The following is a 27,972-nucleotide window of genomic DNA, read 5'->3' on the forward strand; positions in this document are numbered from 1 at the left end:
AAATAAAATAAACTACTAATAAAAAGTAATAAGAACTTTTATTAGAGTAAAAAGAAGTGGTATTAAGAGAAAGCTATTAGAGTTCTTAGCCTTAAATTAAGTAAATAAGAAAAAGCTTAAATTAAATAAGTTAATAGAATTAATACACTTAATAGATCAGTAAACCTTTAATAAGAGGCGCGTAAATTAAAATTAAATTAAGAGCTTAAAGTAGTATTAATAAAAGTAAAACTATTAATATTAGTACTATTAACGCGTAATAAGAAATCTTAATAAAATAATATACTATAAGTATAAAGGCTAATCTTATAAGAGAAAAGGCTATAAAATAAAGCTTAATTAAAGGTATTTTAAGAATAATTAAAAGCCTTTCTCTTATACTTATTCTTACTTTTATTTATTAATAAAGAATTATTAGAATACTAGTTTTAATTAATATTAAACTCTTTTCTTTTAAAGAGATATTATAGCTTTAAAATAAGCGTAATTAATTACTTAATTATAAAAGGTAAAAGTATATTTAAGCGAGAAGTAAAGGTAATTAACTATTAAGTTATAAAAGATAAAAGTGTAATTAAGTAAAAGATAAAAGTAGCTAATAGTATAATAGAACTAATAAGAGAAAGATTTTTAATTAAAATAAGCTTATTAGAATTATTAAGAGATAATTTAAGAAGCTAATAATAAGTAATAAAATTAAGAAGAATAAAAGAAAATTCTAATAAAGTAATATTAAAGACATGAATAAAACGCTAATTATAGCTAATAAAAAATAAGCTAATAAATTTAATTACCCTTTTAAGATAAGCTATTTATATAGTATATTCTTTATAATTAATATATTAATTATTAATAAGCTAATTAAAAGCTTAAGTAATACTAGTTTAATTATAATAAAAATCTATAATTATCGTTTAATAGCTAGAATTTTAATAAATAATAGCGCTTTTATAATAAATAATAAGTATAAGAGATATACTAAGAATAATAGCTTATTAAACTATAAATAATAAGTTTTAATTAAACTTAATAAAGAAGTTAATTATTTAAATTAAATTAAAATTAATGTAAGTATAAGTAAGTATAAACTAGAATTTTTTTACTATAAAGAAGAACTTACGTGAGAACTTAACTTAAAAAGCTTTAATATTAATACTCTTTTTAATAGCCTTAATAATAATATAATTATTATAGGTAATAATACGCTTAACTTTCTTTTATTAATAGTAAAGCTTAAAATTTACCACGTAAATATATAACCTTTAATTATATTATTAATAAGTATTATAATAGAGTTAATATATTATATTAAAATTAAAAGCGTATTTATAATAGCTAATATTTAAAAGTTAATTTTAATATTATATATAAGAGTTAATAAGCTTCTTATTATTTAAAAATCTCGTTTTTATTAAAGTTACCTTTTATAATAAAGTTACTTAAATAGCGCTTAAAGCGTAGAGTAAAAGAGAGTAAAAGAGTATTAATAGTATTAGCTATATTATTATTTTTCTTTTTTTAAATTAACGTAAGAATAAAGAGATTAATTTAAGAGCTTAATAAATAAATTTTATAAGAAAACACGTGTAATAAAATTTAAAATTATTCTAAGAAAAAGGTAAAAATAAGGGTTTATAAAGAATAAAAAGAAGATATTATAAGAGATTTATTTTATACTTAACTTACCTTACCCTTATAAAGAAGTAAAAATAAATAAATATAAAGGGTAAAAAAAGAGTATAATACGCTTTATATAACTATTAGCTAATTATTAAAAGAGCTTAAATAAGTAAAAGGGTATATTATAAGCTTAAGCTAATAGCTTAAGCTTAAGTTAAACCTAATATAAAGGTAGCTTAAACTTAACTTAAATAATTTATAGGTTAAGTAGAGATATAAAGAGAAGTAAAAAGAGAGAAACCTTTCTTTCTCTTTCTTTTTCTTCTTAAGTTTATTCTTACTTTTTAAAGACGTATACTTATAGTAGTATAATATAGCTAGTTCTTAATAACTTATAATATTATAGATTTTAATATATTATTTATAAGCTTAAAGAGTAAAGAGATTAATAATAATAGTGCTAATACTTTCTTTTATTAAGTATTTTATCTCTTTAATAATTAAGCTTTTACCTTATTCTTTCTTTATTATTTAAGCGTATAACTTATTTTATTACTTACTCTTATAGCGTTCTTTTATCTTTTTATAATTCTCTTTCTTTAATAATTAATTAAGCTTTAAATCTTTATAATTAATAGTTATATATTATAAGATTTTATAGTTCTTTACTTATTTTTTATATCTTTTTAATTAATTACCTATTAAGTAAAAGTACTTTAGCTTTAATTAACCTTTATTATTATCTTTATTATTCTTTATTTACTCTTTATTTTCTTATTCTTATACCTATTAAAGCTATTTCTCTTAATTAAAGCATTTCTTAAGGTATTATATATATACCTTTAATATTATTATACTTATACTTATATATAATAATAAGTGCGTAAAATATTAATTTAAAATTATAAAGAGTACACTTATTTTTAATTTCTTAAGCTTTATTAATAATAATTATATTTAATATAACTTTAACTTACTTAAGCTTAAAGTAAACTTTAATTATACTAAGAAAATTATAAATAACGTTAATTTCTTTAATCTTATTAATTTTATTATTTTAAGCGTATATGTAAATCTTATTTTATTTTATATATTATTAATTTTATTTAATATTTATATAATAAACTTTATTAAGATATATTACGTATAACTTATAAGTCTTCTCTTATATATTAGAGTTATATAAGATAAATTAACTCTTAATTTTCTTAATTAATTATCTTAAAGTATAACCTTTTAAATATTAATTAATAAGGTAAAGTATAATAAATTTATAAATACTTAATTTAATAGTATATATAATTTACTTATAAATATTATATACTTTAATCTCTTTACTTACGTAAGCTTTAAGCTTACTATTATATTATAGCTATATAGCTTAAAGAGTATATAATATAATAAAGTTATTCTTTACTTTAAGTAAGAGTTATTAATTTAATAATAAGCTTACGTAAGCTTTTATTAGAGTAAGTTAAAGGGGAGTAAGTAACGTATTAGCTAGGTAATTTAATTACTTAAGGTTTATAATATTTTAAAGCTTATTAACTTAGGCTTAACCCTTTAATACTTTATATTAATTATACTATTAGCTTAAAAGCTTTAGCTTAAGCTTAGTAGATAATTAGATGTCTATAAAAGTAATATTAGTATCTATTAAAAGCGTGGATATAACGGAACGAGCATTAGAATAATGCCTTAAATGCTTGGTTTTCTTAAGTGGAAGTTACAGGGGATTTAAAGTCCTCCCAGGCTCATAACTGTCACACGAAAAAATACCAAAAAACGGGCGTGGCCACGCCACGGTATTTTGTGTGTTATACACCCTTATATTCTCTGCGACAATTAGCATGTCCAATTGACAGAAGTATCTTTCAAAAGAAAAAAAAAAGTCATCGCCTGGGTTCAATCTCTGGTTGGAGACCTCGTCCCCGACCCGGTAAATACGCGGTTCCATCTCCAACACCCAGAAATTTGCATCCGGGGTCCGACCCAATAATGAAATTGTCGGTACAATCCACTTGAATGTGCTGAATTTTCTTTCTCTTCAGAAATGCCTGTCTAGTTTTATGTTTTATCGGTGCATCTCTTCTAATGCTTCCTCCACTTGAGTCCAGGAATCAGCCACTTACCTTTTGGTCCGCCCGTTTTCATCATTCCCGAGTTTGACATGGACTTTGGATTGTGTTCTCAGTGAAGTCAGGCCTGTCTCAGAGAGCGGAATTTCCTTCAGGCTGATGAGTACCACAACCCGGATAATACCCAGATTCATCGCTATGATACGGATAGGTTGGACGATGTTCTTTGGAGTTGGACCGAGGTGCAAAAGGTAACTACATGAGCAAGAAAGATGCAAAATTTCCTATACTTATCTGCTAATGATAAACAAACCTAGATACCGGAGTGAAAAACAATAACGGATAGAGATTGATGTAGCGCGAGTGCGGCGCAACTCCAGTCTTGGTTGAATGGCTTCGAGCTTTAACGCTACATCTATAGCATGGAATCACTTTCATTTTGATGCAGCAAACAAACGACCCCTTTTGTGCGTGACATGCCATTGCCGTTTGAACTTCCACCTTTGCTCCATAGCCGTTTTGAACGCAAGCCAGCTTCATAGATCCCTTACATTGACTGGCGCCACGCCGATAAGCAACCTGTTCACCTCTGGTAGATGTTCCAAGAAGAAAACATCCATGTTCGTCACCTTGGTTTGTCGTCGCACCCGTTCTTTCCGTTATTTACCTTGAGCGTGTAACAAAACTTATTGCCCGTCGCAGCTTGCCTATTCCCAAACCAGACTGTTTCAACAGCGAGCATTTTCGCCAATGGCATTGAAAGAAGACATTGGGTATAGAAAAGACTCAAGACCGAATTGTATCCATTGGGCCGACTCACACCACGGATTTAAATTGCTGTAATTGACACATCTTGATCGCGATAGCTAACCGTCCAAACTTGCAGATCAATACCCGGTTCCTAAGGATATTCTTTAGGATCCTCAAGATATCAGCCATCACTATCATGGGCAATTGGCGAACAACAAAGCGTGTTGTTCATCATTCTTCAAGTAGACGGGCGCCCAACTCTCGGTTTTTATAATGAATTTAAGTAATTTTAAACTTTTCGTAATATGATACGTAAAAAAAAAGAAGAAGAAGAAGTTATATGTACGGGCATTGCTATACATTCTTTTGGTGTGCGCCCACTGCCGTCCAGAACAGCATAAAGTAACGGTGCTACATATGTACCTTGGGGTGCCATCACCCGCTCTATCCGCCCTCGACACTTCAAAAGATCAACTATAAGATCTTCATTATATAACCCTTTTATTTTAGCAGCAGCAGTGTCAGCAACAACAAACGAATATCGAAATCCAATCTCGGAAATACTTCCTAAAAAGCAGGCTCCTTCCTTTCTACGCCCGTGTCCGAGTACCGAGTACTCCTGTCGCACAGGATAACAGCTGGCTATTTGTATTGGGTATCAGGCCACTGTTCTAGTGTTCCAAAGAGCAATGTATCATCTAAGCCACAGAACAAAACCCCTCGTACGCTTATGCTGCTTGAAGAGAAAATGTTGATATGAAAATCCTCGATAACAGCTACGTCATTGAGAATTGGGTCGTCCGCCTATGACAGGCCGTCCAAATAACATCGCGAGGTATCCTTGTGATGACCACAACGCGGGCCGAAAGAAAATATACTATAAAACCAGCCCTAGAGGCTATATTAAGGTAGAGTGTCTAATAAGAAGCCTGTATAGGCTCTAGAACTTCTTTTATAGCATCTTTTATTCCGGCCTACTTCGGGGTCTCTTTTAAGCGGATACGCGCGGTAGCTATATATACACCACGCTTTCATCTAAAGCGTGTGATCGACTGCGAGCTAGACCAAGAGCTTAACCTGCTGCTCGCTCTCAACGAAGACGAACCTGCCAAGATAAGTCCAACGGCGCTTTCAAGCTCGGGATTGGAAGCAACATTACTGAGATTACCGGAATCAATGCTGTCCGCGACTTCCTTGACGCTATGGGAGCGCGTTTCGAGCCTGGCTGGGCCAGAACGCTTCGTCTTGAAGATAAGCATCCGACCAGATTCACCCTGAGGCAGCTGATGGGAAATTAAAAACGCAGCTCGCTCCAGGTGAATCAATCATGCGAGAATACTCGTTGGACGTTTCAAGAAACGCTTTAAGATGCTAAACGCGCGAATTCTCGGCCGGAGCAGCGGTATATTAAGTGGTCTAAAGCTGTCACGCGTAAGCAGGGCATCTTAAAGTTGGATGATACGAATTATTGATACAAATCCTTGATTGAAGAAAGGGGGAACTGTGTGCACCCTTGATAGAAAGGGCGCTCGGCTGCACACAACTCGACGCTCGTTGTGTTGCCTGATATCCTCTGTCCAAACCGACAGCTCCGTACCGAAGGCACAGCGGGCTAGGGCGCAACGGCCACTAGCCCACATTTGGTTAACTACGGGGCAATCCACACCCCGTACCTGGGGTATCCTTCACCGTCGCCTCCTCAGCAAAAATATATCCATCCCTCCACTTCGCACTACTTGATTAAGACGAGAAAAGGTCAAAAAGAATGGGTCTGGCCGGGGATTGAACCCGGGACCTCTCGCAAGCTGTGCATCAGGGTTGTCCCTAAGCGAGAATCATACCACTAGACCACCAGACCATATGGGGGTTGCAGATCCTTCCCATCACGTGACAATTGCTTGTTGAATGTGGCAGGAGTAAAAAAGATTATAAGGGGGCGTGCTCACAGAGTAGAGGCGCCGTTGTTTTAAGGTGTTTGGAGAGCGATGGAATAGGGTCTGGTTTAATATAAATTAGTGCCATTGCCTGTGTTACCTCGGTTCTTGAATCACTGTTGCATGCAAATGGTGTGTATTGGGGGACTTTGGGGGTTGTGTTTTATTTTCATGTGATATTGCAATTGGTAAGACCTGAGTGTTGTACGTGCCGCTTTCTTTTGGTTTCCTTTAAGTTGCATCTTGTGATACGCCCGCCGCATGAAGCAGTTATATCAGTCCGACGACGAAAACAAATTAAGCATAAACACAGGGAAAGCAAACCATCATCAACCGTGACCCTGAACTTATAGATAGCTAGACATATTTTCCAATTGTTAAATTGAAACTGCTTGGTCACGAAAATAACGCCATCTTGATGCGTCAAATCTTTGCGATCACAAGTTATTGAGGGACCACCAAGTAAAACCCCACAAACTCCGAGCTCTCCATGTCCTTCCGTGGCCAGACTTCGTAGGGCTTCGCAAATTAGGAAATGCAAAACTCCCCAGAATTCTAGGCAGCATTTGGCGGGTACGGTGGCTGCTCCTTAGCAAAGGACTAAAGGCGCCACGTGTGTTGCAGCCTATGATAACTTGCTGAAGTAGTCTAGGACGTCCCCATGAACCAGAATCTGGTACGTAGTCAAGTTGCTTCTTCTCAAGTTGCTTCTTCTCAACTAGAGCTATCGAACCAGTGGGTCGATAGGAAGAGCCGCATCCAGATATACGGTGGCTTCCCGAGGCGACGCATTGGCGTTGCGGTTGGGCATATCACGGGCTCAGCAGGTAGCGCGAATCTTGGTTCGCCAATACCTCACAGTACTGGAGTGGCCATTCAATATGCCTTTGGTACTGTTCCGGAAGCGATTTTGCAAGGCCTCTCGTCCACGAAAGAATGGTCAGCTTTCGACCTGGGCACTTGGGCTCCTCCTCGAGTGAAAGACAAAATCGACCGAGCACATAGTCAAGCAGAAACATGTGGATGACCAGCAATTGCCCGGTATAGTTTTCTGCATTAACAAAGGCGAGAAACTCTTGGTTGTTGAATGTCGATGGCATCATGAAGAGAGGCACAAAATGCAACCAAGCTAAGCATGCATTAGCATCCCCAGTGAGACTCGATTGAGGTGGAGAAATTCTTTACCAGAGTGTGACGAGATTTTCAGCGCATCGATACAGTCGATCAAAGCCTCGAGGTATTTTATTTCGTTCTTTGTTTGGCAAATAGGCTCCATGCCTAAAACAGAAGCCCTGAAAGCTTCAATCAATGCCAAGTCTTTTGGCTGCTCTTCCACCATGTCGCTTAACGAGATGATGTGACCCTCGGGACTGAATTTCTTGAAAATGGACGCGTTAAAGTCAGGAATGATGGTGGTGGCAACGAGGTTGCCTCCCCTCGTCATGGTCAAGTAGTCGACCATGTTGTCTGACATCAAGGAGGACTGGGCGAGGAGGCAAATGATAGTGGCGAACAGGATATCGGCATCAATTGGCTTTTGAGGCGGCTTGTCGAGTTGTTCATTGACCAATTTGATGGCCGCGACGCGATGCTGCAAGGCTTGCGCTTCGTAGTTGACGTTGCAGTTCCTTGACAGATGCGATGCTCCGAGACCGAGGATGGCATGTGCGAGGCATTCGGACTAACAGAGAAGAATGAGAATGCTATTCACCAACAAAAGGGAGCCAACATTTCACGGTTGGCCACCACTTACGCTGTATGACATGGCAGCGCATTCCGCCCAGACCTCTCCTCCCCTTAGCGGCAGTGTTGGAAAGCCGGCAGTAAGGAATTGGTGGTAGAAGCGCAGGTCTTCAAGATTCAGAGCCGAAGGATTAGGTCGGACTGCTGTCCGCGGTGTAGATGACGATTCAGGAGTGGGATATTCGCATATCAAGCCCAGTCGACGACATGGCGAACATTCTGGACGAAGCTCGTTGCATTTGACTCTCCTCCGCTTGCAACTGAAACACCCCAATCGCGACTTGAAATGGCCGCGACGACTCGAGGGCTGCCGGGGCGGCGCAGCAGCTTTGACGGCGATTTTTGTCTCGGGTGATGATCCGTGACACTCGCTGGACGAGCTCTCGGGAGGCGTGGTCGCTTTTTGAACCATGATGAAGAGGCCGGCCCATGGGAGGCTGTGGATGCGAATCCCTTGGCTTGTGGTCTGATAACCCCAAAGCCGGTGGTGACGCGACTGACGTCGAGATCGGGTTTGAATCAATGGCCGTCGGCGCCCTGGCTGGCGCACGGAGCAGACACCGTCATTCAACGACAACAATCTCGATGCAATCGATCAGAGGGTTGATGAAGAGCGGCGGCTGAGGGTGCCGAACCATTGTATCTGCCGCTGCCCGGTGGGGCAACTGGCTGGGGGCTCAATGGACCTGGGCTAGGCAACATTGAAGCAAGCTTGAGGGGTCAACGCCCGCGACAAGGCGCCAACGGGCGTTGACCCAGCCCTTGCCGTGGCCCGCTCCTTGCATTTGGCCGTCGTCGCCCACCAGACATGCACCACACCGATTTGACTGCATGACGTCTGGTGTGACTGGGAGACGAGGTTTCGCCAATTGAGTTCAACACGTGCCGTGATTCACGACCGACGGCTTCTCGAAATCGATTATCAGTTGCACAATAATGGCGCTCAACTGCTGAGTTTAGGTGTCGATGTACTCCGTATGCACACGGAGACGCCTGCGGCACCGTGCGACAGACGCCGACATTGGCTGCATCGTGCTGCAGCCCTAACTGCAGCTGGCCTGTCAATCTGTGCATGACGCCATGGGGCAATGCCGAGTGCTGGGACCAACAGGAAGATTGTTGCCTAACAGCCACTCACTGGCACTCAGTAGGACCGACCTTGTCTACTCCGTACCGGGGTACTGATACATGTGCCAAGGCGTTCGGGGAAATTGTTTCTCCTCTGTCACTCACCAAGATTCAAAGAATCAAGGGTTGCCAACCGCCCTGCGGACAGTACCGGAACAGGGCCTGTGAAAAGCTTGTTTCGAAAAGAACCCGACGACATGGTCGTCTGGTCTCTTGTTCTCTCGCACCTCAGTCAGCCGCAAAGTATGAACGCACACAGCCGCGAGCCCTTTACAGCTGGACCACGCGGCCGTGTGATGTTGATGCCGAGGAACTTGACCACGGAGAAATTTTGTCGAGTCACAACACCAGCCAACAAGCAACCGAAATAGAAGAAAAACCAAGTACAGATCCCTGCAGGTTGTTATCCTTAATTATCCCGCAGACCGACAAGTATGTCTGTCAGTGAAGTGGTGTTAATAAACTGTAGATCACATGACACAAAGAAAAGGAGGGATAGCAAGGCCAATCATTCATAAGATCTTTCACTAGTAGCGGCATCAACATTGCCAGCTGAATCGGAAATGACAGTCAAACATCAGCTTCATCCTTAATGTGATGCGATTCGCTCTAGTTCTTGTCGATTGTGGCTGGGGCCATCGACTCGGTCAGCGTCTGTCAAAGTGAGTATAAATCGCGACTTCATTTGTCCGACTGGCGATGCAAGTCAACGACTGATATGGAGCGTACACTCAAAGCTGTTGAGCCAAGGGAACACTGCGTCAGTCAAGTAAGGAGGAGGGATCATTTCTACGAAGCCGTCTCTACGTTGAATTTGCGCAACCCGCCCCGAAAAATAACTGTCCTTACGTACAACTCGATTGAGATGCGGGGACAAGATCCCTCGTCGACATCGGACTGCTGGTATCCTTACATTCTCCCCCCTTACACCCTGAATTTCATTACTTCAAAGGGGGGAGAATAATCGACTAGATATTGGAAGCGTTGGAACCCCGCGCCGCATGTTGAAGGCTCCACTGTATGATGGCCTTTAGTTCGGTTAAAGAACCCGGGCGGAGATTTATCCGTCGGAGGATGGCGCCGGCAGGTGAGACATTGATACCAACTACTTTTCTCCTCGGGGCCCATGGAGAATCTCACACAAAATACAGAATAGTCCAGTTGTCTAAAACCAGCCTGGGTGAGCAATATGGCCAGTTTTTTCGAGCACGAAGTTGACGGGTTCGTCGTCATCTCTACCGACGCAGACCAGTGCGTCTGTCCGGCGACGGAACCGCGGTTCCTGCAGGCTATCAGTGAAGCCGCGGCTCAAGTCGGCAAAGAATTTTGGCCCATCAACATCAAAATTCACGATAACCCCGAGCTGGGATACAAGGAATTCATCGCCCATGAAGCTCTGACGTCGTTTATGAGGCGGCAGCCAGGGTGGAAGGTGACGCCTTCGGCATACGGGCTGAAAACAGCATGGGTCGCGGTCTTTGACAGCGGCACCAAGGGCGCTGTTGTGTCATTCAACGCAGAAATGGGCACGTTCATCTCGCCATCCTGGTCGTATGCTTGCTGATCCCGCGATTCAGACTCCCTGCCTGGAATCGGGCACGCGTGCGGACACAATCTGATTGCCACGGCGTCGGTCATCGGCGCAATTGCAGCGGCGCAAGTCATCAAGGACGAGGGAATACCAGGCAAGATTGTCCTCTTTGGAACCCCAGCGGAAGAAGGTACGAAGCCCCCTCGGTGAATAATGCCGGACATCCCTCACATATTTCATGTAGGCGGCGGCGGCAAGATCCGTCTCCTGGAAGCAGGCGCATACTCGGACCATGGAGTCGACATCAGTCTCATATCGCACCCTGGCATCGTCCCTGACGCCGCGCGCATGCGCACAACGGCCATTGAGCAATTCAAGGTGGAATACTACGGCCGCGAAGCACATGCCGCTGCAAATCCGTGGCTTGGCATCAACGCCCTGGATGCTCTCGTATCCGCATACAACAACGTCTCGATGCTCCGTCAGCAAAACATGCCCGGGGACATTATCCAAGGGTACATTACCCACGGCGGTGTGGCAGTCAACATCATCCCCGCGTACGCTTGTGGGCATTTCGCCGTGAGGGCCAGTTCACAAGCCCGTCTTGAGGAACTCGGGGGGAAAATGTATGCTTGTTTCGAAGCTGGGGCCAGGGCAACCGGTGCTAGAATGGTTCTCACAAGGGGCAGTGCGTACAAGGACCACGTCCCGAACGAGGAGCTAGCGCAGTCATTCACGCGGTATTTCAATGCGTTGTGTCCGGAGCATGAAATTCTAGAAAACGCAGAATTGGATGAAGCCAGGGGCACAACGTTGGCGAGTACAGATCAGGGCGACGTGAGCTACGCGATGCCCAGTTTGAGTCCTGCGTTTTTCATAAGACCCGGTCCGGGAGGGCAAGGGCCGCACAATCCCGAGTTTGCGGAGGCGGCGAGAACAAGGGATGCCTATGAGAATGCTGTGAGGGTTGGAAAGGGGTTGGCCGGTGTGGCGGTGGACGTTTTGAGCTCCAAGGAGTTGTTGGACAAGGTTAAAAAGTCGTGGAGGGACAGGGTGCATGCTGCATCATAATTTACAAGAGGGAAGACACGAGTGATGGACAAAGGGTTCAACAGGGTGTGCTGGTTCATAACTGGATGCGCTTTCGTCGGAGAAACAGAAGAATGTCTCACGCTACATGTGAATCGACGTCTGCGACGGCACACGTCAGCTTGCCACGGTAATAGACATGGAAGGCGTTGAGCCCAGACTAGGCAAACCCCCCCTTGCATCACCACCACTCATAGACGGGGCATCAAAGCCCGCCGGAGACTTCGGGCCCTTTCTTCACTTGAACAGATTACCAAGCATGAAGCCACCAAACATTTTACTTGCCGGCGACCCGACAGCTAGGCCCCCCCAACGTTAGCGGGCAGTTGGACCCTGGCAGAGGCGTCGTCAAGTGGTTCCATGTCGTCTTTGGTTGGTTATCAACGCCGTACCTTGCGGAGTTGAGGCTGAATTCCCGCCTGGTAATTGCATTCGATCCGCGGGCGTGGACACCTTAAAAGCGGCAGACGTACGCATGTAGAAACGATGATTGAAACGCTCGTCATTTGCCCGCAAAGCATCGCAAAGCGTCTCTACGTCTATATACGACCCCGTCTTGGATGGCTTTTACAACTGCTCACGCCTAGAACCCCGATCCCCGTCGAACGTGTAATAGACTTCAGCGGTGCAGCAGCAGCACCCATGGCGGGCCAAGACGGTTCTCGGGAGCCGCCGGATCGATCGCCCAGCACCACTTACAATGTAACCCCGAAGAGAGGCGGCAGCGAGAATGGCTGCGGATACAAGTCGTTCCCGGGATACAATAGAGCTTCACCGCGAGCGTTCAACGCAAGACCACCGACGAGGTCCGGGTCCTCCGGGTCCTCCGGGCCGCCGGTGAAACCGGCCGGAGCCCGCGTCCTGGCACCGGACTTGTTGCGCGGGCTGCTCATGATGGTCATGTCCCTGGACCACGCGGCGCTCGCCCTGCACACGTGGGAGCACGGGACGGGTCGTGTCGCCGAGGCAGACGGGCAAGTCGTGCAGCGGTGGAACTCGACGGCGGCGTACGCGGTGCGCACCCTGGCGCATCTGTGCGGCGCGGGATTCACGTTCCTGCTCGGCATGGGCGTCGTGTATCTGGGCAGGTCGCGCGCGGGGCTGGGCTGGTCGGCGCCGCGGCTGGCGCGCTACTTTGCGGTGCGGTGTGCGGTTCTGACCCTCGTGACGGCCGTCTTCGGGCTCGTCATGACGGGCGGCCGGGTGTGGTTCCTGAACGCGGTGCTGTTCTCGCTGGCGGTGGACTACTTGCTCGCCGGGCTGCTGTGGCTGGCCATGAACAGGACCGAGGGTTGGCTGACGCTGGCGATGACACAGATGAGAAGGGGCCGGAGGGATCACGACGAGTCGGCGGCGGATGACGGCGAGGGTTTTAGGCGGCCGCTGCTTCGAGCACCGGACGATGCTCGGGCGACTGCGGAGAGCTGCGCGTATCTATCATGGAGCATTCACAACGTCCTGTTGCTGGTGTTGAGCCTGGTCACCGTCTTCTGGAACATCTGGCTCAGCGACGGCGGCGGCGTCTGCCCCCCCTTCGACGAGGACGTTTCGACGCGCTCAAGCCCCTCGAATCCGCTGCTCCGCGTCTGGTTCTGGGTCATGATGGACGTGGAATCGCGCGTCGTGTCGGCCTTTCCGCCGCTGGCATGGCTCTCGTTTGCGCTGCTCGGCATCCTGTACGCGCGCGTCACGACGGCACGCCCGTGGTCTCGCCGGGCCCTTGTCCTCGGCCACGTCCTCGCGGCCGTCTGCTCGTCCGCCCTGTTCGTGCTCACGCGCGTGCTCCATCTCGGCAACCTGTCCGAGCGGTGCCTCCAGACGCCCGACCAGCAGCGCCGTCCCGGCCAGAACCAGTACCTGGCCTCGGCTGCGTCCTTCTTCTACGTCGTCAAGTACCCGCCCGACGTGGCCTTTTTCGCGCTCACCATGGCGGGGAATCTGCTTCTCCTCGCGCTGTTCACTGCTGTTCCGCCGCGGGTGGCGAGGCGCCTCACCATGCTGCTGGATTTCGGAACGAGCGCGCTGTTCTTTTACATTGTGCACATGGCGGTTTTGTTCGGCGCGGGGATGCTGGTCGTGGCGGCGTTTGGGCGCGAGACGGGCGTCGCGGACCCGATGGATCCTGAGAAGACGAAGGGGATTGATAATCTGCTTGTGTATTTTGGGTTTTATGCCGTCATGATGGTGGTGTTGTGGCCGCTTTGCAGGGCGTATAGTCGGTTCAAGAGCACCAAGGGGCCGGATTCGATCTGGCGCTTCTTTTAGAGTCTAGAGTAGACCGAGGTCGATTTTTACATCTAAGTACCAGATACACCCGGTGCTTGGAGTTGTTTGTACAAGCACGACTTATCACGTCGTCAGAGTTGGGCCTGGTGTGAGTGGACTGTGCCAACTTCCAAGCTGCCATTGAGGGTGGCGGATACAACACCGGGCAGCTTAAACATGTTGGACCAAATGGGCCATTGTGACTTGCAGCATCAGGCACCTCGCTGAACTGGTGACTCGTTGCTTGACAGGAAAAGACACACCGGGGTTGTGAGCCGCTTGGATCTGGTTTGGTGCGAGCGCAACCTTGAATGGTAGCAGCAGCCAAGTAGCCGGCCGACGACGGCGGGGCTGTTTATTGCCGAGGCCGTATAGCCGGCCGATGACTTCAGGTCCAGGTGGAATTGGAGGCCAAGTACAAGTGTGTCCGGCATGGCAGTAGCACGCGTAGCTTGGCAATACGCGCAGCTCCCAATTCATATCGTCTGTTGTTGCCCTCAAGACTCGGAGAGTCGGCACTCACAAGGGTGCGCCAGGACAGGTACCGGCACCATGTTGTCACGGAGCTCGTTGCGGCTCGGCAAACACCACGCCATGACCAGAACATTTTCCACATCTCGTAGACGATTTGCAGATTATGAAAGCACGATAGACGGTCTGCGCCACATCAATGCCAACACGCGCATCATTTACCAAGGCGAGTCTCAAGGAAGTTAATAGGGGCATGAAGCTAATTCGTCATAGGCTTCACGGGGCAAGCGGCATGTAGACCGACGGGGTGGACTACCATGTATATGTACATATACGGGAGATACTGACCGGCAGCAGGCCACTTCCAACGCCAAAGACACAATTGGCTACGGCACAAAAGTCGTCGGCGGCGTCTCGCCCGGCAAAGGCGGCAGGACGCACCTCGACCTCCCAGTCTTTGGAACCGTCAAAGAGGTGACTTCTCCGCCAGGACATCAACTCACTCGACAGAAAAGCATTGACCAGAATACAGGCCGTGGAGCAGGTCAAACCCCATGTTAGCGCAGTCTTTGTGCCCGCCCAGTTCGCGGCCAAGGCCATCATCGAAGCAATCGAGGCCGAGGTGCCCGTCGTCGTCTCCGTCGCCGAGCACATCCCCGTTCACGACCTCCTCCGCGTGCAGGAGGTGCTTCGCACGCAGAGCAGGTCGCGCCTCGTAGGGCCCAACTGCCCCGGCATCATCGCCCCGGACCAGTGCCGCGTGGGAATCATGCCCTTTCGGCAGTACACTCGGGGCTGCGTGGGCATCGTGTCCAAGTCCGGCACCCTGAGCTACGAGGCTGTTGGCGCGACGAGCGCGGCCGGCCTGGGACAGAGTTTTGTCATTGCCGTAGGCGGCGATCCCATGCCAGGTATGCTCCTCTGTCGTTTACTTTTGTTTACAAAAAGCCCGGCTGACTTGGTCCAGGCACGACCATCGTCGATTCTCTCAGGGTCTTCTTTGACCATGAGGAAACAGAGGGCATTATCGTCATTGGCGAGATTGGCGGCGAGCAAGAGCTCCGCGCGGCCGAGATGATCAGGGCGTATAGGAGGTCGACGCCGAACCCCAAGCCGATTGTGGCCATGGTGGCGGGACAGACGGCGCCGAGGGGCAAGGTCATGGGCCATGCGGGTGCTGTTTTGACGGCGAGGGATGTCACGGCTGCCGAGAAGGCGAGGGCTTTGGAGGATGCGGGTGCGGTTGTTGTGCCTCATCCTGGCGTCATGGGCTCTACAATGAAGGCCCTTCTTGGGCGGTGATGTTGCAACTGTTGTATGTTGGATAGGTATTGCGTTGGATAGAGTAATACAGAAGGATTGGTTGCTCGTTTCTCCATGTAGCTTACACTTACTCGGGAATTTAGTGTTCATCACCGGCTGAATCGACTTGCCCAGGGGCACTAATCTGTATTCAGCTATAGGACGGTGAAAGTGGTATGTAGTACGGCGTGGCTAGAGGCAATTCAACTTGAACATTGCATGATTTGCCCTTCTGGGCCTGGTTCTGATGCGAAACGCCGATATAGTGGTGCGTATTATTGAGTGGTATGTTCTTGATTTTGACCGCGACTATGGCACTCACCAATCTGAGTAGGGGTGAACAAGAACAACATCAACGTATTCGTAAAAGGAAAAAAAATGCCTAGTTGACAGTGAGCCTAGCAGCGTCACAGGTCCAACGGGAAGCGGCCGCGATCCGCAAGCAATGACTGGCCGCAGCTTCCTCACCGCAAGGTTGGGAAGAAAGGATTGCGAGTCTACGCCAAGGAAATACTGAATAATGATTAATTCTTTTACATCTGTTTAGTTTTCGCAAGTCAACCATGGTATTGCGCCGAGCAGCGGTTCCATGTAAGTGGAGGCCGAGCGATCTACGGCTAACACCATAGACTTTGGCAATGGCCCGCACGCTTTGTTTAGGCATCTTTTGCTAGTTTCAATACCTTTTCTCAGCACCGCTAATTCAGTACGAGGAGCTTAAATTCCAAGATGTGCGCACCCTATTAATTTTCAACCTTACAATTCCTCCATTCCTCCCAAAGAATTGGGGAGTGTGATCCAATTTGCCTATGGCGCCTCAGTGTGATAAAGAGCTGAATGACAGTTCGCAGCTGAGCCCAATAACATTAGCCTAGTCACTTTTCAAACAATTCAACTAGGTGATAACGCATTCGAGAGAGGAATGCCTTGGTAACATGCTTTCTCGGCCTGATTTGGGCAGTCTGGGACCAACGGGTGGTCTTGACACTGTATAAGGGCAACAGCAACTGTATAATTTATACACATTTTTCTTTTTCACTCGAAACGAGACATCCTCTACCCAATTATCTATATAGAAATAGCGAATTGCGCGACAAGATTTGCTGAACTGCTTTTCTTGCGTTCCCCCCAGCATGACTTACTCCCAACTACACAAAATGCTCTTAAAAACCCCCCGGCCACACATGTCTTCCCATCGACTCAGTCGTGTTCCCGACAAGTTAGGTCTCTAAGTGGACGATACAGCTTGTTTCCGTGGCGTCCAAGTGTGATCCCGCAGTGTCCTCTAAACACAATTGGGTCGCGTTGTCTCGTTGCCAAACACGGCAACTGTCGAACTATTAGGCTCCAACGGGCAGGGCTTTCTTAGACATGTCTGTTAAGAAAGTCTATAATAGCACTATTTGTATTAGGGTGGCTATATTCCTGATTCAGGGTTAGCTTTTACCCCACAGAAAGCCTAGTAATTAACGTACAAAGTTTAGAAGATGCCCTGTCTGAGGAACAATCACAGCCTCAAAGTCGGTTACGTTGGTAAAGTTTGGCCGGACTGGCTCTGCAGTCGATGGCATAGACGACGAGCAATTACCTCCACAAAACAGCAGGTCTCGATCTAACAAGCACGTTCGTAACAACCCTGATAGCATTGCCAAAGTCACCTCACCCCCATCTATAACAAGAGCTGGGCCTTAAAGAGATTCGGGACTGATCGTGGGACACCTATAGTAAGAATTTCGCCCATAGGAATAGGCTGCGTAATCAAGTTTGCTGCAGCCGGAAGGGCGAAATCAGAGTTGGATAGCGCAAATGCCACTGCCTGAAATGTTTGAGCAGTCCCTAGAGCGACGTAGCCATTAGGAAACCTTTTAAAAGCTGGATTTTTTTTTTTCTTGCCAGCACCCAATTAGAAGCATAGCCGAACCACGTTCAGAAGGTCTCATCGATGCTAAACCCTGTGAGGACAATCCCATCCGAATCCTCGGGGTACTTCGTTACTAGACCATAAGTTAGTATTGATCCGAAGATGTGGCCAACATGGAAGATTTTATCGAATGTAGCCTTTATCCCAGGCACCTTGGACTGGCGAAGCATTTCGGTTAACTGATGCAGAGCCGAGACCCCAAGCGAGGCCTGGAGCTCCTCAATGGCGTCACCGTGCTACGATTCGCCGACACCAAGGCGGTCATATATAAGAGTGGAATGTCCCTAGGCAAGGGCAAGATCAACATAGGTGTAGCGAGGTTGTGCGAGAAGTCCCAGTAATAACGACTAACACCGGTCAGCACTTGAAGCGATGTGCCATGTCCAGATTCTGGAGTACAGTAGGTTGCTGCAAGATTATAGTTGCCTTTGATAGTTTTGTACTATTATGGCCTGTATTAGTAAATATATAAAATAGATAATAACTGTTTCGTTTACTTACACCTTGTAGCACATCATCTGTGTAGTTAGCACCGGCTCGACAGTTGTTCAACACAACGTCGGTGACGTCTACGTCGTTGACGGGAGCGGGAAGACTAAAAATACCGTTGCGAGATGATATTGAAATGGGTATAGTGATGTTTTGGCATCTCGCCACCGACAGTCCTACTGTGAGGCTGAGAATTGTTAACAACAGCATACTTCGATTCATCATGTTGATTATATAGTTACAAAATAAATCAATACCAGGTAAATCGTACTAGATATAAGTTATACCCAAAAGTCTAACAGGGAGAGCACTATATAATTAATAAGCACGGATAATCCGGCTTCTCTCGCATAACTTAATACAAGTATTCATTGATTTAGCATGTGTTGAAGATCAATATATCGCTACTAGTATTATTCAGCACTAGCATCATTCAGCACCTGAAATTTCAGTGCTTAAAGCTAGTTTTTACAACTACCGTTTGCGGTAAAGTACCTACTCCCAAATTTATTACACCCGGTAGATTAGAGATGCTCGCATGCAATGAAAAGAGGGACCGTGCCACGAGTATCTCAATACAAAATTCTACTTTTATCTTAATCCATATTCGGCAAAGCTGTGGCGCCTGCGGTGTGTTCTGAAACAAACAAGTTTGCCTAAGCATAAGCACATGCAAAACCCCCCTAGGAAGCACGTTAGCGTAGTGGAATTCTTCCACTAGATGTGAAAGAGACGCTTTACACTAGCTAATTGGTATAACCGTGAAGAGTAAACGATTAAGCAGAAATATATCTGAATTAATAACCATTTTTAGCCCCTAGACTATTTCTTTTATAAATATATTACGCGGGCACAGTCACTCAGCCCGACTATCAACGCATGCTATGTTACAAGAGCTCAGTAGAGGGCTTGAAGCAAAAGGCTCAATTCAATGATAATCTCCTATGATGTTAAAGGTCCTTGGTTTTCCCAAGCCATGAGGCGAGGGGAGACCATCTTACATACATGAAAGGAACGGCCCGTGCCTAGTGCGCCCCATAGTTCTCGTGATCTTCTTGTGTAATAAAGGGCTTCTGATCCTTGCTTGACCTAATCCGTGTGACATGCTACCCGTAATGTCACCACCTTATTTAGGTCAACTAATAACACGAGAAGAAGCTACCTAGAAGAAGGCAAATGTAGCAAGCAGAAGAAGAAGCTACCAATTAATTATACTATTATTTTACTTGTAATATTTGCTTTTTTTCATTTACTTTTCACGCTGTTCATTTCACACAGTTACACGAGGGCTACGATCAAGAGACCTAGGGCAGAAGGCCCTCACCGACTTCTTGTATTTATAGAGCTCTTTGGTTAACTTGGCCTGAGGAAAACCATGGACCTTTGATACCAAAGACTATTATTAGATGAATTGAGTTATTGACTCTAAGCCCTCCTTGAACCCTTGTCACAGTTCACGACCAGACAGATTTGACGGGTCAACTGTCAATATCAACCTGTCAAGGGCCACTGAAGCCAAGATTTGCATGCTTATAAGCTGGGTACCGGAATATTCGGCTGAGGGCCGCTGTTGGCGGATCGTTTTGCTTCCATGGCCTAGCGGTCAGACCCGATGACCACTTTGACAAGCGTCGCTTATTCGAATGCAAGTGGGCAATCGGGATGAAGTTTACGGAGAATAAATAAATGTCGTAAATAAAATGGCCACTAGAATAGATAAGCATGTTCTAGGAGGAAGAGCAAGCTGGGATTAATTATTCAGTAATAATGAAGGCGTGTTACATACGGCTTAATTATTCCTGGAGCGAACCCGAGCTGTTTCAATGTATTCTTCCGAACTGAACACAAATCAAGTATTTGCCCGGTGTGTTTATATTGTGCCAGACTACTTTAGCTTCGCTCTCCCCCGAGACGAATATACCCTATTTTTACTGCCATGCGTACCACTGGCCTTCGTGATACGCAACCCTCAACTCATGCTCCTCGGACCATTGACCAAATGGCCACTCAGCTCCATCCCACCACATTGCACAAGTATTGTCCTGGCCCATCTGCCGTGTCAGACCAGTTTGAAAGCTGGACGCAGCGGGTCCCTCAGATTTGGAACTTTTAGTATCATATTTATCCTGAGAGAACACTACTCTTCCATCTCCGTAGGCGTGATAAGAAGTAAGCCTTCGGTCACTCTTGGTGAGAAGCCGCCCGGAGACATGGAGAGGGTCGACAGTCCCGTCCCTTTCTTAGTTTCCTGGGGATCCCCGCTAGATTTAAAGATTAGCTTATGACAGAAATTGGTGTCAGGCTTTCCATACTCAACTGTAGCCTAGTACACCTTCTTCAACAAAATAGGAGTATCATCAATGTTCGTTTCAACAAGCGCTTTGAACGCGGAGACGTCTCTCTTGGACCTGACGACCCAAACCACATCTTTTAGAATCTTTGCAGTGGAGCTAGACTTGAGAGACAGTTGCTTCGACATTTATGGCACTTGTCCTAGTTAACAAGCATTGGACACTATCGCGAGATGTAACACACCTTTTCAAAACAATGGCAAGGATAGATTTGCACATGTGAGTTAACCCGAGACTAAAGTAACACGGCTGGTGCAGAGGCACTCCAACTAATAGGAGTCACAATGGACAAATGCTTCGACATCTTGTACAGAAGATTGGGGCTAGTGTTTAACACCATGAGGTACGTGTCTACGGCCAATTAACGGCTGGGGAATAATCGAGTCCAAGCTTACGCGCAACTCTTTGTTGCGGGAAGCGCCCATATGGAAGAACATCGATTCACAATCACTATCATTAGCCAGAAAATTCCATTGTAGTGTGCTGGTGCCTAATTTTAATAAACCATCAGGGCGCCTAATGTGACTCGGCTGCTTAGCCCTGCGTCGGAGACTAATTAATCCGTGCCGAGACCCCTTGCACCTCGGGATTCGGACATTTCTATTGGTTGAAATTCCGAACCGTGCCCAAGGCAGCCAGGTCAACGTCGCGACGACATGAATGTTACGGCTTCCATACCAACTGTGTTTCCCCTCGGAATCTGCGCTACAAGTTATGAAAAGGCTTTGGCTGCTAACACATCCATGCCGATCGCGCGGTAGGCATTCTCTTGCTTCTCCGTCTCATCACCTCGCTACCGGCAACAACATTCGTTCGGAGTATTTTATAATGCGCTGGGGTCGATCTTTCGTCTCTCAAGCTATCCCATCGCCCGAGATATTACCCCCTGGAACTCCTATTGACGAGGAGAAAATACCTGGCTACAATTTTAAGCATTTTTATCCGGCAAACCCTGGTGATATTCTCCTTAATAAATATCAACTAAATGCAAAGATTGGCTGGGGATCAACATCTACAGTATGGTTGGCACGCGATACTAGGTATTTGTTGTTAATATTTGTCGCTTTATTTCATTTCTCAAATTTTCCTTGCTTATATCCTTTACGATATAGGTGTCTGAGACGGAAGCGGTATGTTGCCCTGAAGATTTGTAATTGCGATGCCACGGACGAGGATATGACGCACGAGCTGGATATGAATGTTCATTTGGCCGTAATGGACAGTAAGCATCGAGGGCGCGGTGTCCTCGGCACAGCTATTGAAGGCGCTAAGATCGAATCGCCACGGGGAGACGTGCATCTTGCACTTGTATTCGAACCCTTACAAGAGCCCTTGTGGTTATTCAGAAAGCGCATTACCCAGCAACAAAAAACTACAATTGAGATACTACCCCTTTTCAAGACCTATATTCGAATTCTACTCGAAGGATTGGACTACATGCATACACAAGCCCATGTGATACACACTGGTCTGTAACCCGCTGCTGCAGAAACGTCAATATCTTGCTAACCCTGTTAGACCTAAAGCTCGACAACATCATGATTGCAATAGAGGACCAATCAACCATCGACAATTTCATCCAAGGCCAGGCCGCACACCCCATGGCACGTAAACATGTTGGTGACCATACTATTTACCGCTGCCACAATGATTTTGGACCGGTTTTAAAAGCTGCCCGGAACTTAATACCACATATTACTGACTTCGGCCTTTCGCAACACGGTGATAAAACTGAACCTCTCATTCATCCGATACAGCCCGACGAATACCGCGCTCCAGAAGTATTACTTGGCGTCGGCTGGAGTTATAGTGCAGATATCTGGAATTTCGGTGTCATGGTTGGTCCTTGTTATCATGTCTACTAATTTTCGGCACTTCTCTCTAATTCTTACAGATATGGGATCTCTTAGCTGGGCGTTCCCTCTTTAGCCAAAAGACGCGGCAGTACTCTCCTACTCAGCATGTTGCAGACATGATAGCTCTTATGGGCGATATCCCCCCTTCTCTAGTCGAGCGGGAAAGACGCATGCGACATTGGAGGTGGTCCCCTGCCGCGATGAACCCGAATGGCCGACTCAGCAGCAATGCAGCTGAGTATTTTGGTGGCCCGTTCTTCACTGAAGAAGGTGAGTTTAGGTGAAATCGGCTTTAGGTGCTGTCTGATATTCTCTCTAGGTACATTTATACGTAACGACTTGGTATCTCAAGCGCTGAGTTTCGAAAGCGAGATCCCAGAGTGCATTTTTGAAGAACAACGAGTTGAATTATTTCTTAAATTTATTAAGAAGATGATATGCTGGGTACCCGAGGAACGCGCAACAGCATCGGAACTGTTAAGCGATCCCTGGCTCAATCCTGGGACATGATTCAGCCGGAATTACATGCTCGTTACTGCACTTTGGCAGGCTCGTGAGGTACATATAGCTCAGCAAGCAAGAGTTCGATATGGTTTCCATTATGAGTCGAAGCCAAGATAAACTAGTGCGAGCTTTCCTTTCTAGCCAATCAAGACGACAATGGAAGGCCTTGACGGCTACGAAGAGAACCCTTAACTTGGTTATGTATAGCGCTAAGCGAGGCGTTGTTGTCAGTGGCTGAATATTTTTTTCTCATATTTGTATTTATATACAATTTAACTCGTAACTAGTCAGTGAAATAATTATCATTATTTCGAGTTCTACTCTGTGAAAGAGATCGGGGGACAAATCACATGTCCTAGTATCTCAAAAGACAGCAATCTTATTGGTCCAAGTGCAGTCGGCTTGGTTATGCGTGACGGAAAGGCCTCACCTGACAGTTGCCAAGATTGATCTACCTGATCGAGCTGAAAGACGCCGAGTGCCGAGGAATCGACCGTCGTGAGGGTAGGTAAGTGGGCGGGTTATATATTACATGCGCGCGAAGAGATCTTCCTAGAGTGCCTTGTCTGTAAATCCACCATCTTCCTGAGCAGTCAGACATGTGTCGTCCAGCCCCACGTTGTCAACTTCTTACTTTCCTGCCTGATAGGTGATTATGGCATTGCTTCGCTTCTTGTCGCTTCATCCATGCACCCGTGTCCACAGTGAAGTGAAATCCGTATCCGCAGCCGTAGTTTATCCTTTCCTTTGCTCACAACATGTAACTTCTCTTCAAAATACCCTTCTCTCGCCAATTGCTGACACGTAGCTGATATGGCTTGGCTTTGACTGATAGGAAGGCCAAATAGCTGTCCTCGCTCCATCCAGGATATTGCCGACTTATAGGGAAGTGCTATTCTCAGGCGTTACGCATGAAGATTCCGAGCTGTTCCATGGCGTTCCCTAACAAGCAACTCACCTGTATTAGGCTCGAGACTCGGTCACGACCGACCGTTTTATGTCTGGTGAATATTTAAGAGACGGGGTTAATGGACGATGCCACCTGGTCACTGACCTACAATACTGTGTGTTTGGACAAGCACTTTTCATATATACGAAGGCATATACATATGCTTCCAGTACAATTCATTTATTACGGCCCTGTTTACTGTTTGCCTCTACATGTGGCATAGACGTCATGACACGTTCCCACCCAGTCTCTTTTACACGTAAACATTAACGTCCAGCCCAGTAATTTCCGCTCGAGCCTTATGCGCATGAAGCACTAAGGATCCGCTCTAGCCAACGGCCGAGGAGCAAAGCGAAAGAATCAAATACGAGCTCAAAACAACTTGGCAGCCAAGCGGCATTACATCACACCACTGACAATTTATCCTGATAATTTCTCCGTGCCCTATGAGCGGCGAGCACCCGCAATCCCTCCCCGGAAAGACACACTAGCCCCGGCCTCGACCAGCCTTGATTTTTAATAAATCTCCCAGCACTCCGCAAAACGACGGTGGCTATGCTCGGCGAGCTAGGAACGGTGTCTGCGACGCTCCCCGGGGCCCCAAATGCGGAACCTCCGCATCCCTTGAAGTTATTGCGGGGAAAATAAATCGGGTTATCACGGGACTTTTCTTTCTAGTCCGGTATTCAAATTTTGGGTCCGGATTACCTTGTTCAGTGGGTTTCGACCTTGTTCTGCCTGCCGTGGCGGTGGAACATAGGGCTGGGCGGACGGTCCGAGATGCTGATCCTTGGAACGTCTGTAGATCTTCTTCTACGGAGCGACACAAAGGTGATTGGATATCTAACTTGAGACAAGAAAAAGTAGTTCGGTACGCCTCCGAGGTCTTGCTTGAGTCATCCGCCGATCCACATCATTACAAACCATGCTCTCCGATCGTGAACCTGCCACATGACTGTAACAAAGGCGCGACTGACCTGGTCAATTCCGTCTCTTTAAAATACATCTCTATCAATTCCCTTCATCGCCAGCACGAGATCACGCAGGATAAGCGAAAGAAGTAAAGACTCACAGCCATGTCCGCAACAACAACAATTTCAGCCATAGAGCTGGAACAAATGCCCATGCCCGTTGAACCGGCTCCCGTGAAACTAGACATCAAGCAGCCCCGTGTCCGTCCCGATGCAGCCTCCGGCCCGTCATGTATACTGGATGAGAACGGCGGCAGCGAGCCGTGTCCGCACTCCGCCGTCGCTGCGACAGAGCGCTGGAACGGGTCGCGGACAAACGTGTACCGCATAGCGGCGTGTTTCTTTTCCTTTCTGGTCATGGGGGCTAACGACTCGGCCTACGGTGTAAGACTCCTTTACTTTTCACAAAAACCGTTCTGTTGCTGACCGCGTGTAGCCTCTCATTCCCTATGTATGTATCCTCGGTGTTCTTTCACCCGCGCCGGGATCCCAACTGACGCGTTTTTGCAGCTCGAGAAATACTACAACCTCACGTATATCGTGGTGTCGCTGGTCTTCCTGTCCCCCTTCGTGGGATACGTCTGCTCGGCCATCCTCAACAACTACCTCCACCACAAGGTCGGCCAGCGCGGCATCGCCGTCATCTGCAGCGCCTGCCACGCGGCCGCGTACACCATTATCGCGCTGCACCCGCCGTATATTGTGCTCGTCTTCGCCTTCATCCTCGCCGGGTTCGGCAACGGCGTGGCGGACGCTGCGTGGAATGCGTGGGTTGGCAATCTCGCCAGCTCGAGCGAGCTGCTGGGGCTGCTGCATGCCTGTTACGGCGTTGGCGGCGCCGTGAGCCCGACCATTGCCACGACGCTTATTGCCAAGGCGAATCTGGGGTGGTATTCGTTCTACTACATCATGGTATGTTCCCGGAGATGGTGGCGTCGGGGGGGGAATAAGGCGGGCTAATGCGTCGTGTAGATTGGCATGGCTGGCGTTGAGATGGCTGTCCTGGCCTCTGCTTTTTGGTCATCTTCGGGAGCGGAATACCGCCGCATTCACAAGAATGAGTCGAACAGGATGGGCCTCAGTGAACCCCTTTTCCGCACGCCCTCTGCGCGTGTGACGTGGCTGACTGCGGCTTTCCTGTTGTGCTATGTGGGCGTTGAAGTCGCTCTTGGTGGATGGATCGTCATCTTTATGCTCCGCGTTCGCCACGGCGAGGCTTTTGCCAGCGGCATGTCTGCTGTTGGTTTCTGGCTTGGAATCACTGCTGGCCGCGCCGTTCTGGGGTTCGTCACACCCCGAGTTGGCGTCAAGCTATCTACTGCTGTAAGCTTACACGTCCTCCCTGGTTTGCATGGACATGCTCTCATATTGGTAGCTCTACATTGTTGCTGCGGGCCTTCTCGAACTCATCTTTTGGCTCGTACCGCAATTCTACGTATCCGTTGTGGCAGTCGCTTTCCAAGGCTTCTTCCTTGGTCCGATGTTCCCCAACGCAGTTCTCGTGGCTCAGAAGCTGCTGCCACGCCAGCATCATGTCGTGGTTATTGGATTTGCCGCTGCTTTTGGAGGCTGCGGTGCGGCCGTGTTGCCGTTTCTGACGGGTATACTTGCGCAAGCGAAGGGGCCCATGGTTCTGCAGCCGATTGTGCTGGCGTTGCTGGCCGTCATGCTGGGCATCTGGCTTTGCTTTCCGCGTGCCGAGACGAAGAGGGAATAAATGAAATGAAAACATGGGGTTGTATATTTTGGAAACTTTTATCGATACTGCATATAAGAGGAGTAATATGTTAAGCTTGTAGATGGTTGGGTAGCTTCGGTTGCATTGGCGCCGGTGCAAGTGTAAAGTGTCCTTAGGTAGTTGGCAAAAAAGAAAAAACCATGAGACGCTTGAGAACATGTAAATATGAGTCATGTTTATATATACCTCGGTAGTCGATTGGGGCTGTCTAACAACCTCACAAGTCCGGCACGGGATCAACCGTCTTCACAACCCGAGCCGGCGTGCCGATTGCCACCGAAAAATCCGGAATCGACTTGGTCACGACGCTCCCGGCGCCAATCGTACAGCCTTTGCCGATAGTAACGCCCGGCATGATGGTCGTGTTCCCGCCTATCCAGCAGTCGTCGCCAATGGTGACGCTCTTGGCGTACTCTACCCCGTCGCGGCGCGATTGCACGCCCGTCTCATGAGTAGCGGCAAAAATAGATACAAAGGGACCAAACTGCACCCTGTGACCAATCTTGACGATGCCACAATCCAAAATGACGAGACTGTTGCAAGAAAATTAGCCCACGAAGCCAGGATGTCGAAGAGAGGGGAGGTACTTGAAGTTGGAGTAAAAGTTGTCCCCAATGGTAATGTTACAGCCGTAATCGATGTTGATGGGTGGCTCGATAAAAGCGCCCTTGCCAACTTTTCCAAAGGTTGACTGCAGCATGGCCTCGCGGTCTGCAAGGAGGGAGTCTGGGGTGGCGTCGTCGGGGAAGTGGTTGTTGTACTTGTGCATGAGGCGTCTTGCGCGGAAGCGGCCGTCTACAAGCTCTTTTGCCTGAGCGTCGTACCTGGGCGGTATTAGTGAGGCCGGTTTCTATATGGTGAAGGACTGCCGATGGAGTGGTGTTGGCCATACAGGACTCCTGATATCATTTTTTCGTAGTCTTCACACCAGGGGACGTTGGAGAGCGTCCGGGCAAAGGCGATGGTCTCGGGGTCTTTTTCGGTGCTGGCCATGCTGTGAAGGGAACAATGAATGCGAGAGAACAGAGGCCTTATGAGTGAGAGTCAGAAACCAGCAATGGTAAATGCAACGCGGAAGTCTAGAGTGTGCAATGGAAGATGCGGAGGAGCAGCCAAATAAATATACTAATTGAGTCGACATGGAATTTCCAATCGTGGCCATGCTTGGTAGGAAGTCGACTAACTGGCTGCATGTGCGTGTGCGCTGCTCGGGCTCCCATGTCGCCCGTAATAGCGGGGCTACAGGGCTAAGCGTGGCGCATTTCCTGCAGCAAGAGTGCAT

The 27,972-nt window shown here is 46.9% G+C and overlaps 6 protein-coding genes and 1 non-coding gene across 7 annotated transcripts; 3 read left to right on the forward strand and 4 right to left on the reverse strand.

The window, feature by feature from the left end:
* Positions 1-6,215: 6,215 nt before the first annotated feature.
* Positions 6,216-6,306, reverse strand: J3458_014439. Its single transcript has one exon. It is a non-coding gene; the product is annotated as a tRNA-Pro (tRNA).
* A 193-nt stretch (positions 6,307-6,499) lies between these two features.
* Positions 6,500-8,705, reverse strand: J3458_022504 (uncharacterized protein). Its single transcript, XM_007810643.2, has 3 exons — positions 8,136-8,705; positions 7,568-8,063; positions 6,500-7,511 (listed from the first exon to the last, which is right to left on the reverse strand). The coding sequence occupies exons 1-3, from the start codon at positions 8,535-8,537 to the stop codon at positions 7,195-7,197; spliced, it is 1,215 nt and encodes a 404-aa protein (XP_007808834.2). The 5' UTR covers positions 8,538-8,705; the 3' UTR covers positions 6,500-7,194.
* Positions 8,706-10,413: 1,708 nt separating this feature from the next.
* Positions 10,414-11,869, forward strand: J3458_022505 (uncharacterized protein). Its single transcript, XM_066123054.1, has 3 exons — positions 10,414-10,779; positions 10,831-10,974; positions 11,029-11,869. The coding sequence occupies exons 1-3, from the start codon at positions 10,443-10,445 to the stop codon at positions 11,853-11,855; spliced, it is 1,308 nt and encodes a 435-aa protein (XP_065974391.1). The 5' UTR covers positions 10,414-10,442; the 3' UTR covers positions 11,856-11,869.
* Positions 10,728-11,895, reverse strand: J3458_022506 (uncharacterized protein). The gene has a single exon (XM_066123055.1). The coding sequence runs from the start codon at positions 11,355-11,357 to the stop codon at positions 10,827-10,829; it is 531 nt and encodes a 176-aa protein (XP_065974392.1). The 5' UTR covers positions 11,358-11,895; the 3' UTR covers positions 10,728-10,826.
* A 9,447-nt stretch (positions 11,896-21,342) lies between these two features.
* J3458_014440 (uncharacterized protein) lies at positions 21,343-23,352 on the forward strand. Its single transcript, XM_066120558.1, has 4 exons — positions 21,343-22,140; positions 22,191-22,510; positions 22,567-22,798; positions 22,848-23,352. The coding sequence occupies exons 1-4, from the start codon at positions 21,387-21,389 to the stop codon at positions 23,036-23,038; spliced, it is 1,497 nt and encodes a 498-aa protein (XP_065974393.1). The 5' UTR covers positions 21,343-21,386; the 3' UTR covers positions 23,039-23,352.
* Positions 23,353-24,846: 1,494 nt separating this feature from the next.
* J3458_014441 (uncharacterized protein) lies at positions 24,847-26,747 on the forward strand. Its single transcript, XM_007810639.2, has 5 exons — positions 24,847-25,336; positions 25,389-25,403; positions 25,463-25,864; positions 25,925-26,275; positions 26,328-26,747. Exons 1-5 carry the CDS (start codon positions 25,058-25,060, stop codon positions 26,667-26,669), a joined length of 1,389 nt encoding a protein of 462 aa, XP_007808830.2. The 5' UTR covers positions 24,847-25,057; the 3' UTR covers positions 26,670-26,747.
* J3458_014442 (uncharacterized protein) lies at positions 26,748-27,946 on the reverse strand. The gene is made up of 3 exons (XM_007810638.2): positions 27,583-27,946; positions 27,278-27,514; positions 26,748-27,223 (listed from the first exon to the last, which is right to left on the reverse strand). Exons 1-3 carry the CDS (start codon positions 27,681-27,683, stop codon positions 26,908-26,910), a joined length of 654 nt encoding a protein of 217 aa, XP_007808829.2. The 5' UTR covers positions 27,684-27,946; the 3' UTR covers positions 26,748-26,907.
* Positions 27,947-27,972: the final 26 nt, after the last annotated feature.

Source organism: Metarhizium acridum (genome assembly GCF_019434415.1).
Source record: "Metarhizium acridum strain ARSEF 324 chromosome Unknown scaffold_320, whole genome shotgun sequence".
Classification (NCBI taxonomy): domain Eukaryota; kingdom Fungi; phylum Ascomycota; class Sordariomycetes; order Hypocreales; family Clavicipitaceae; genus Metarhizium; species Metarhizium acridum.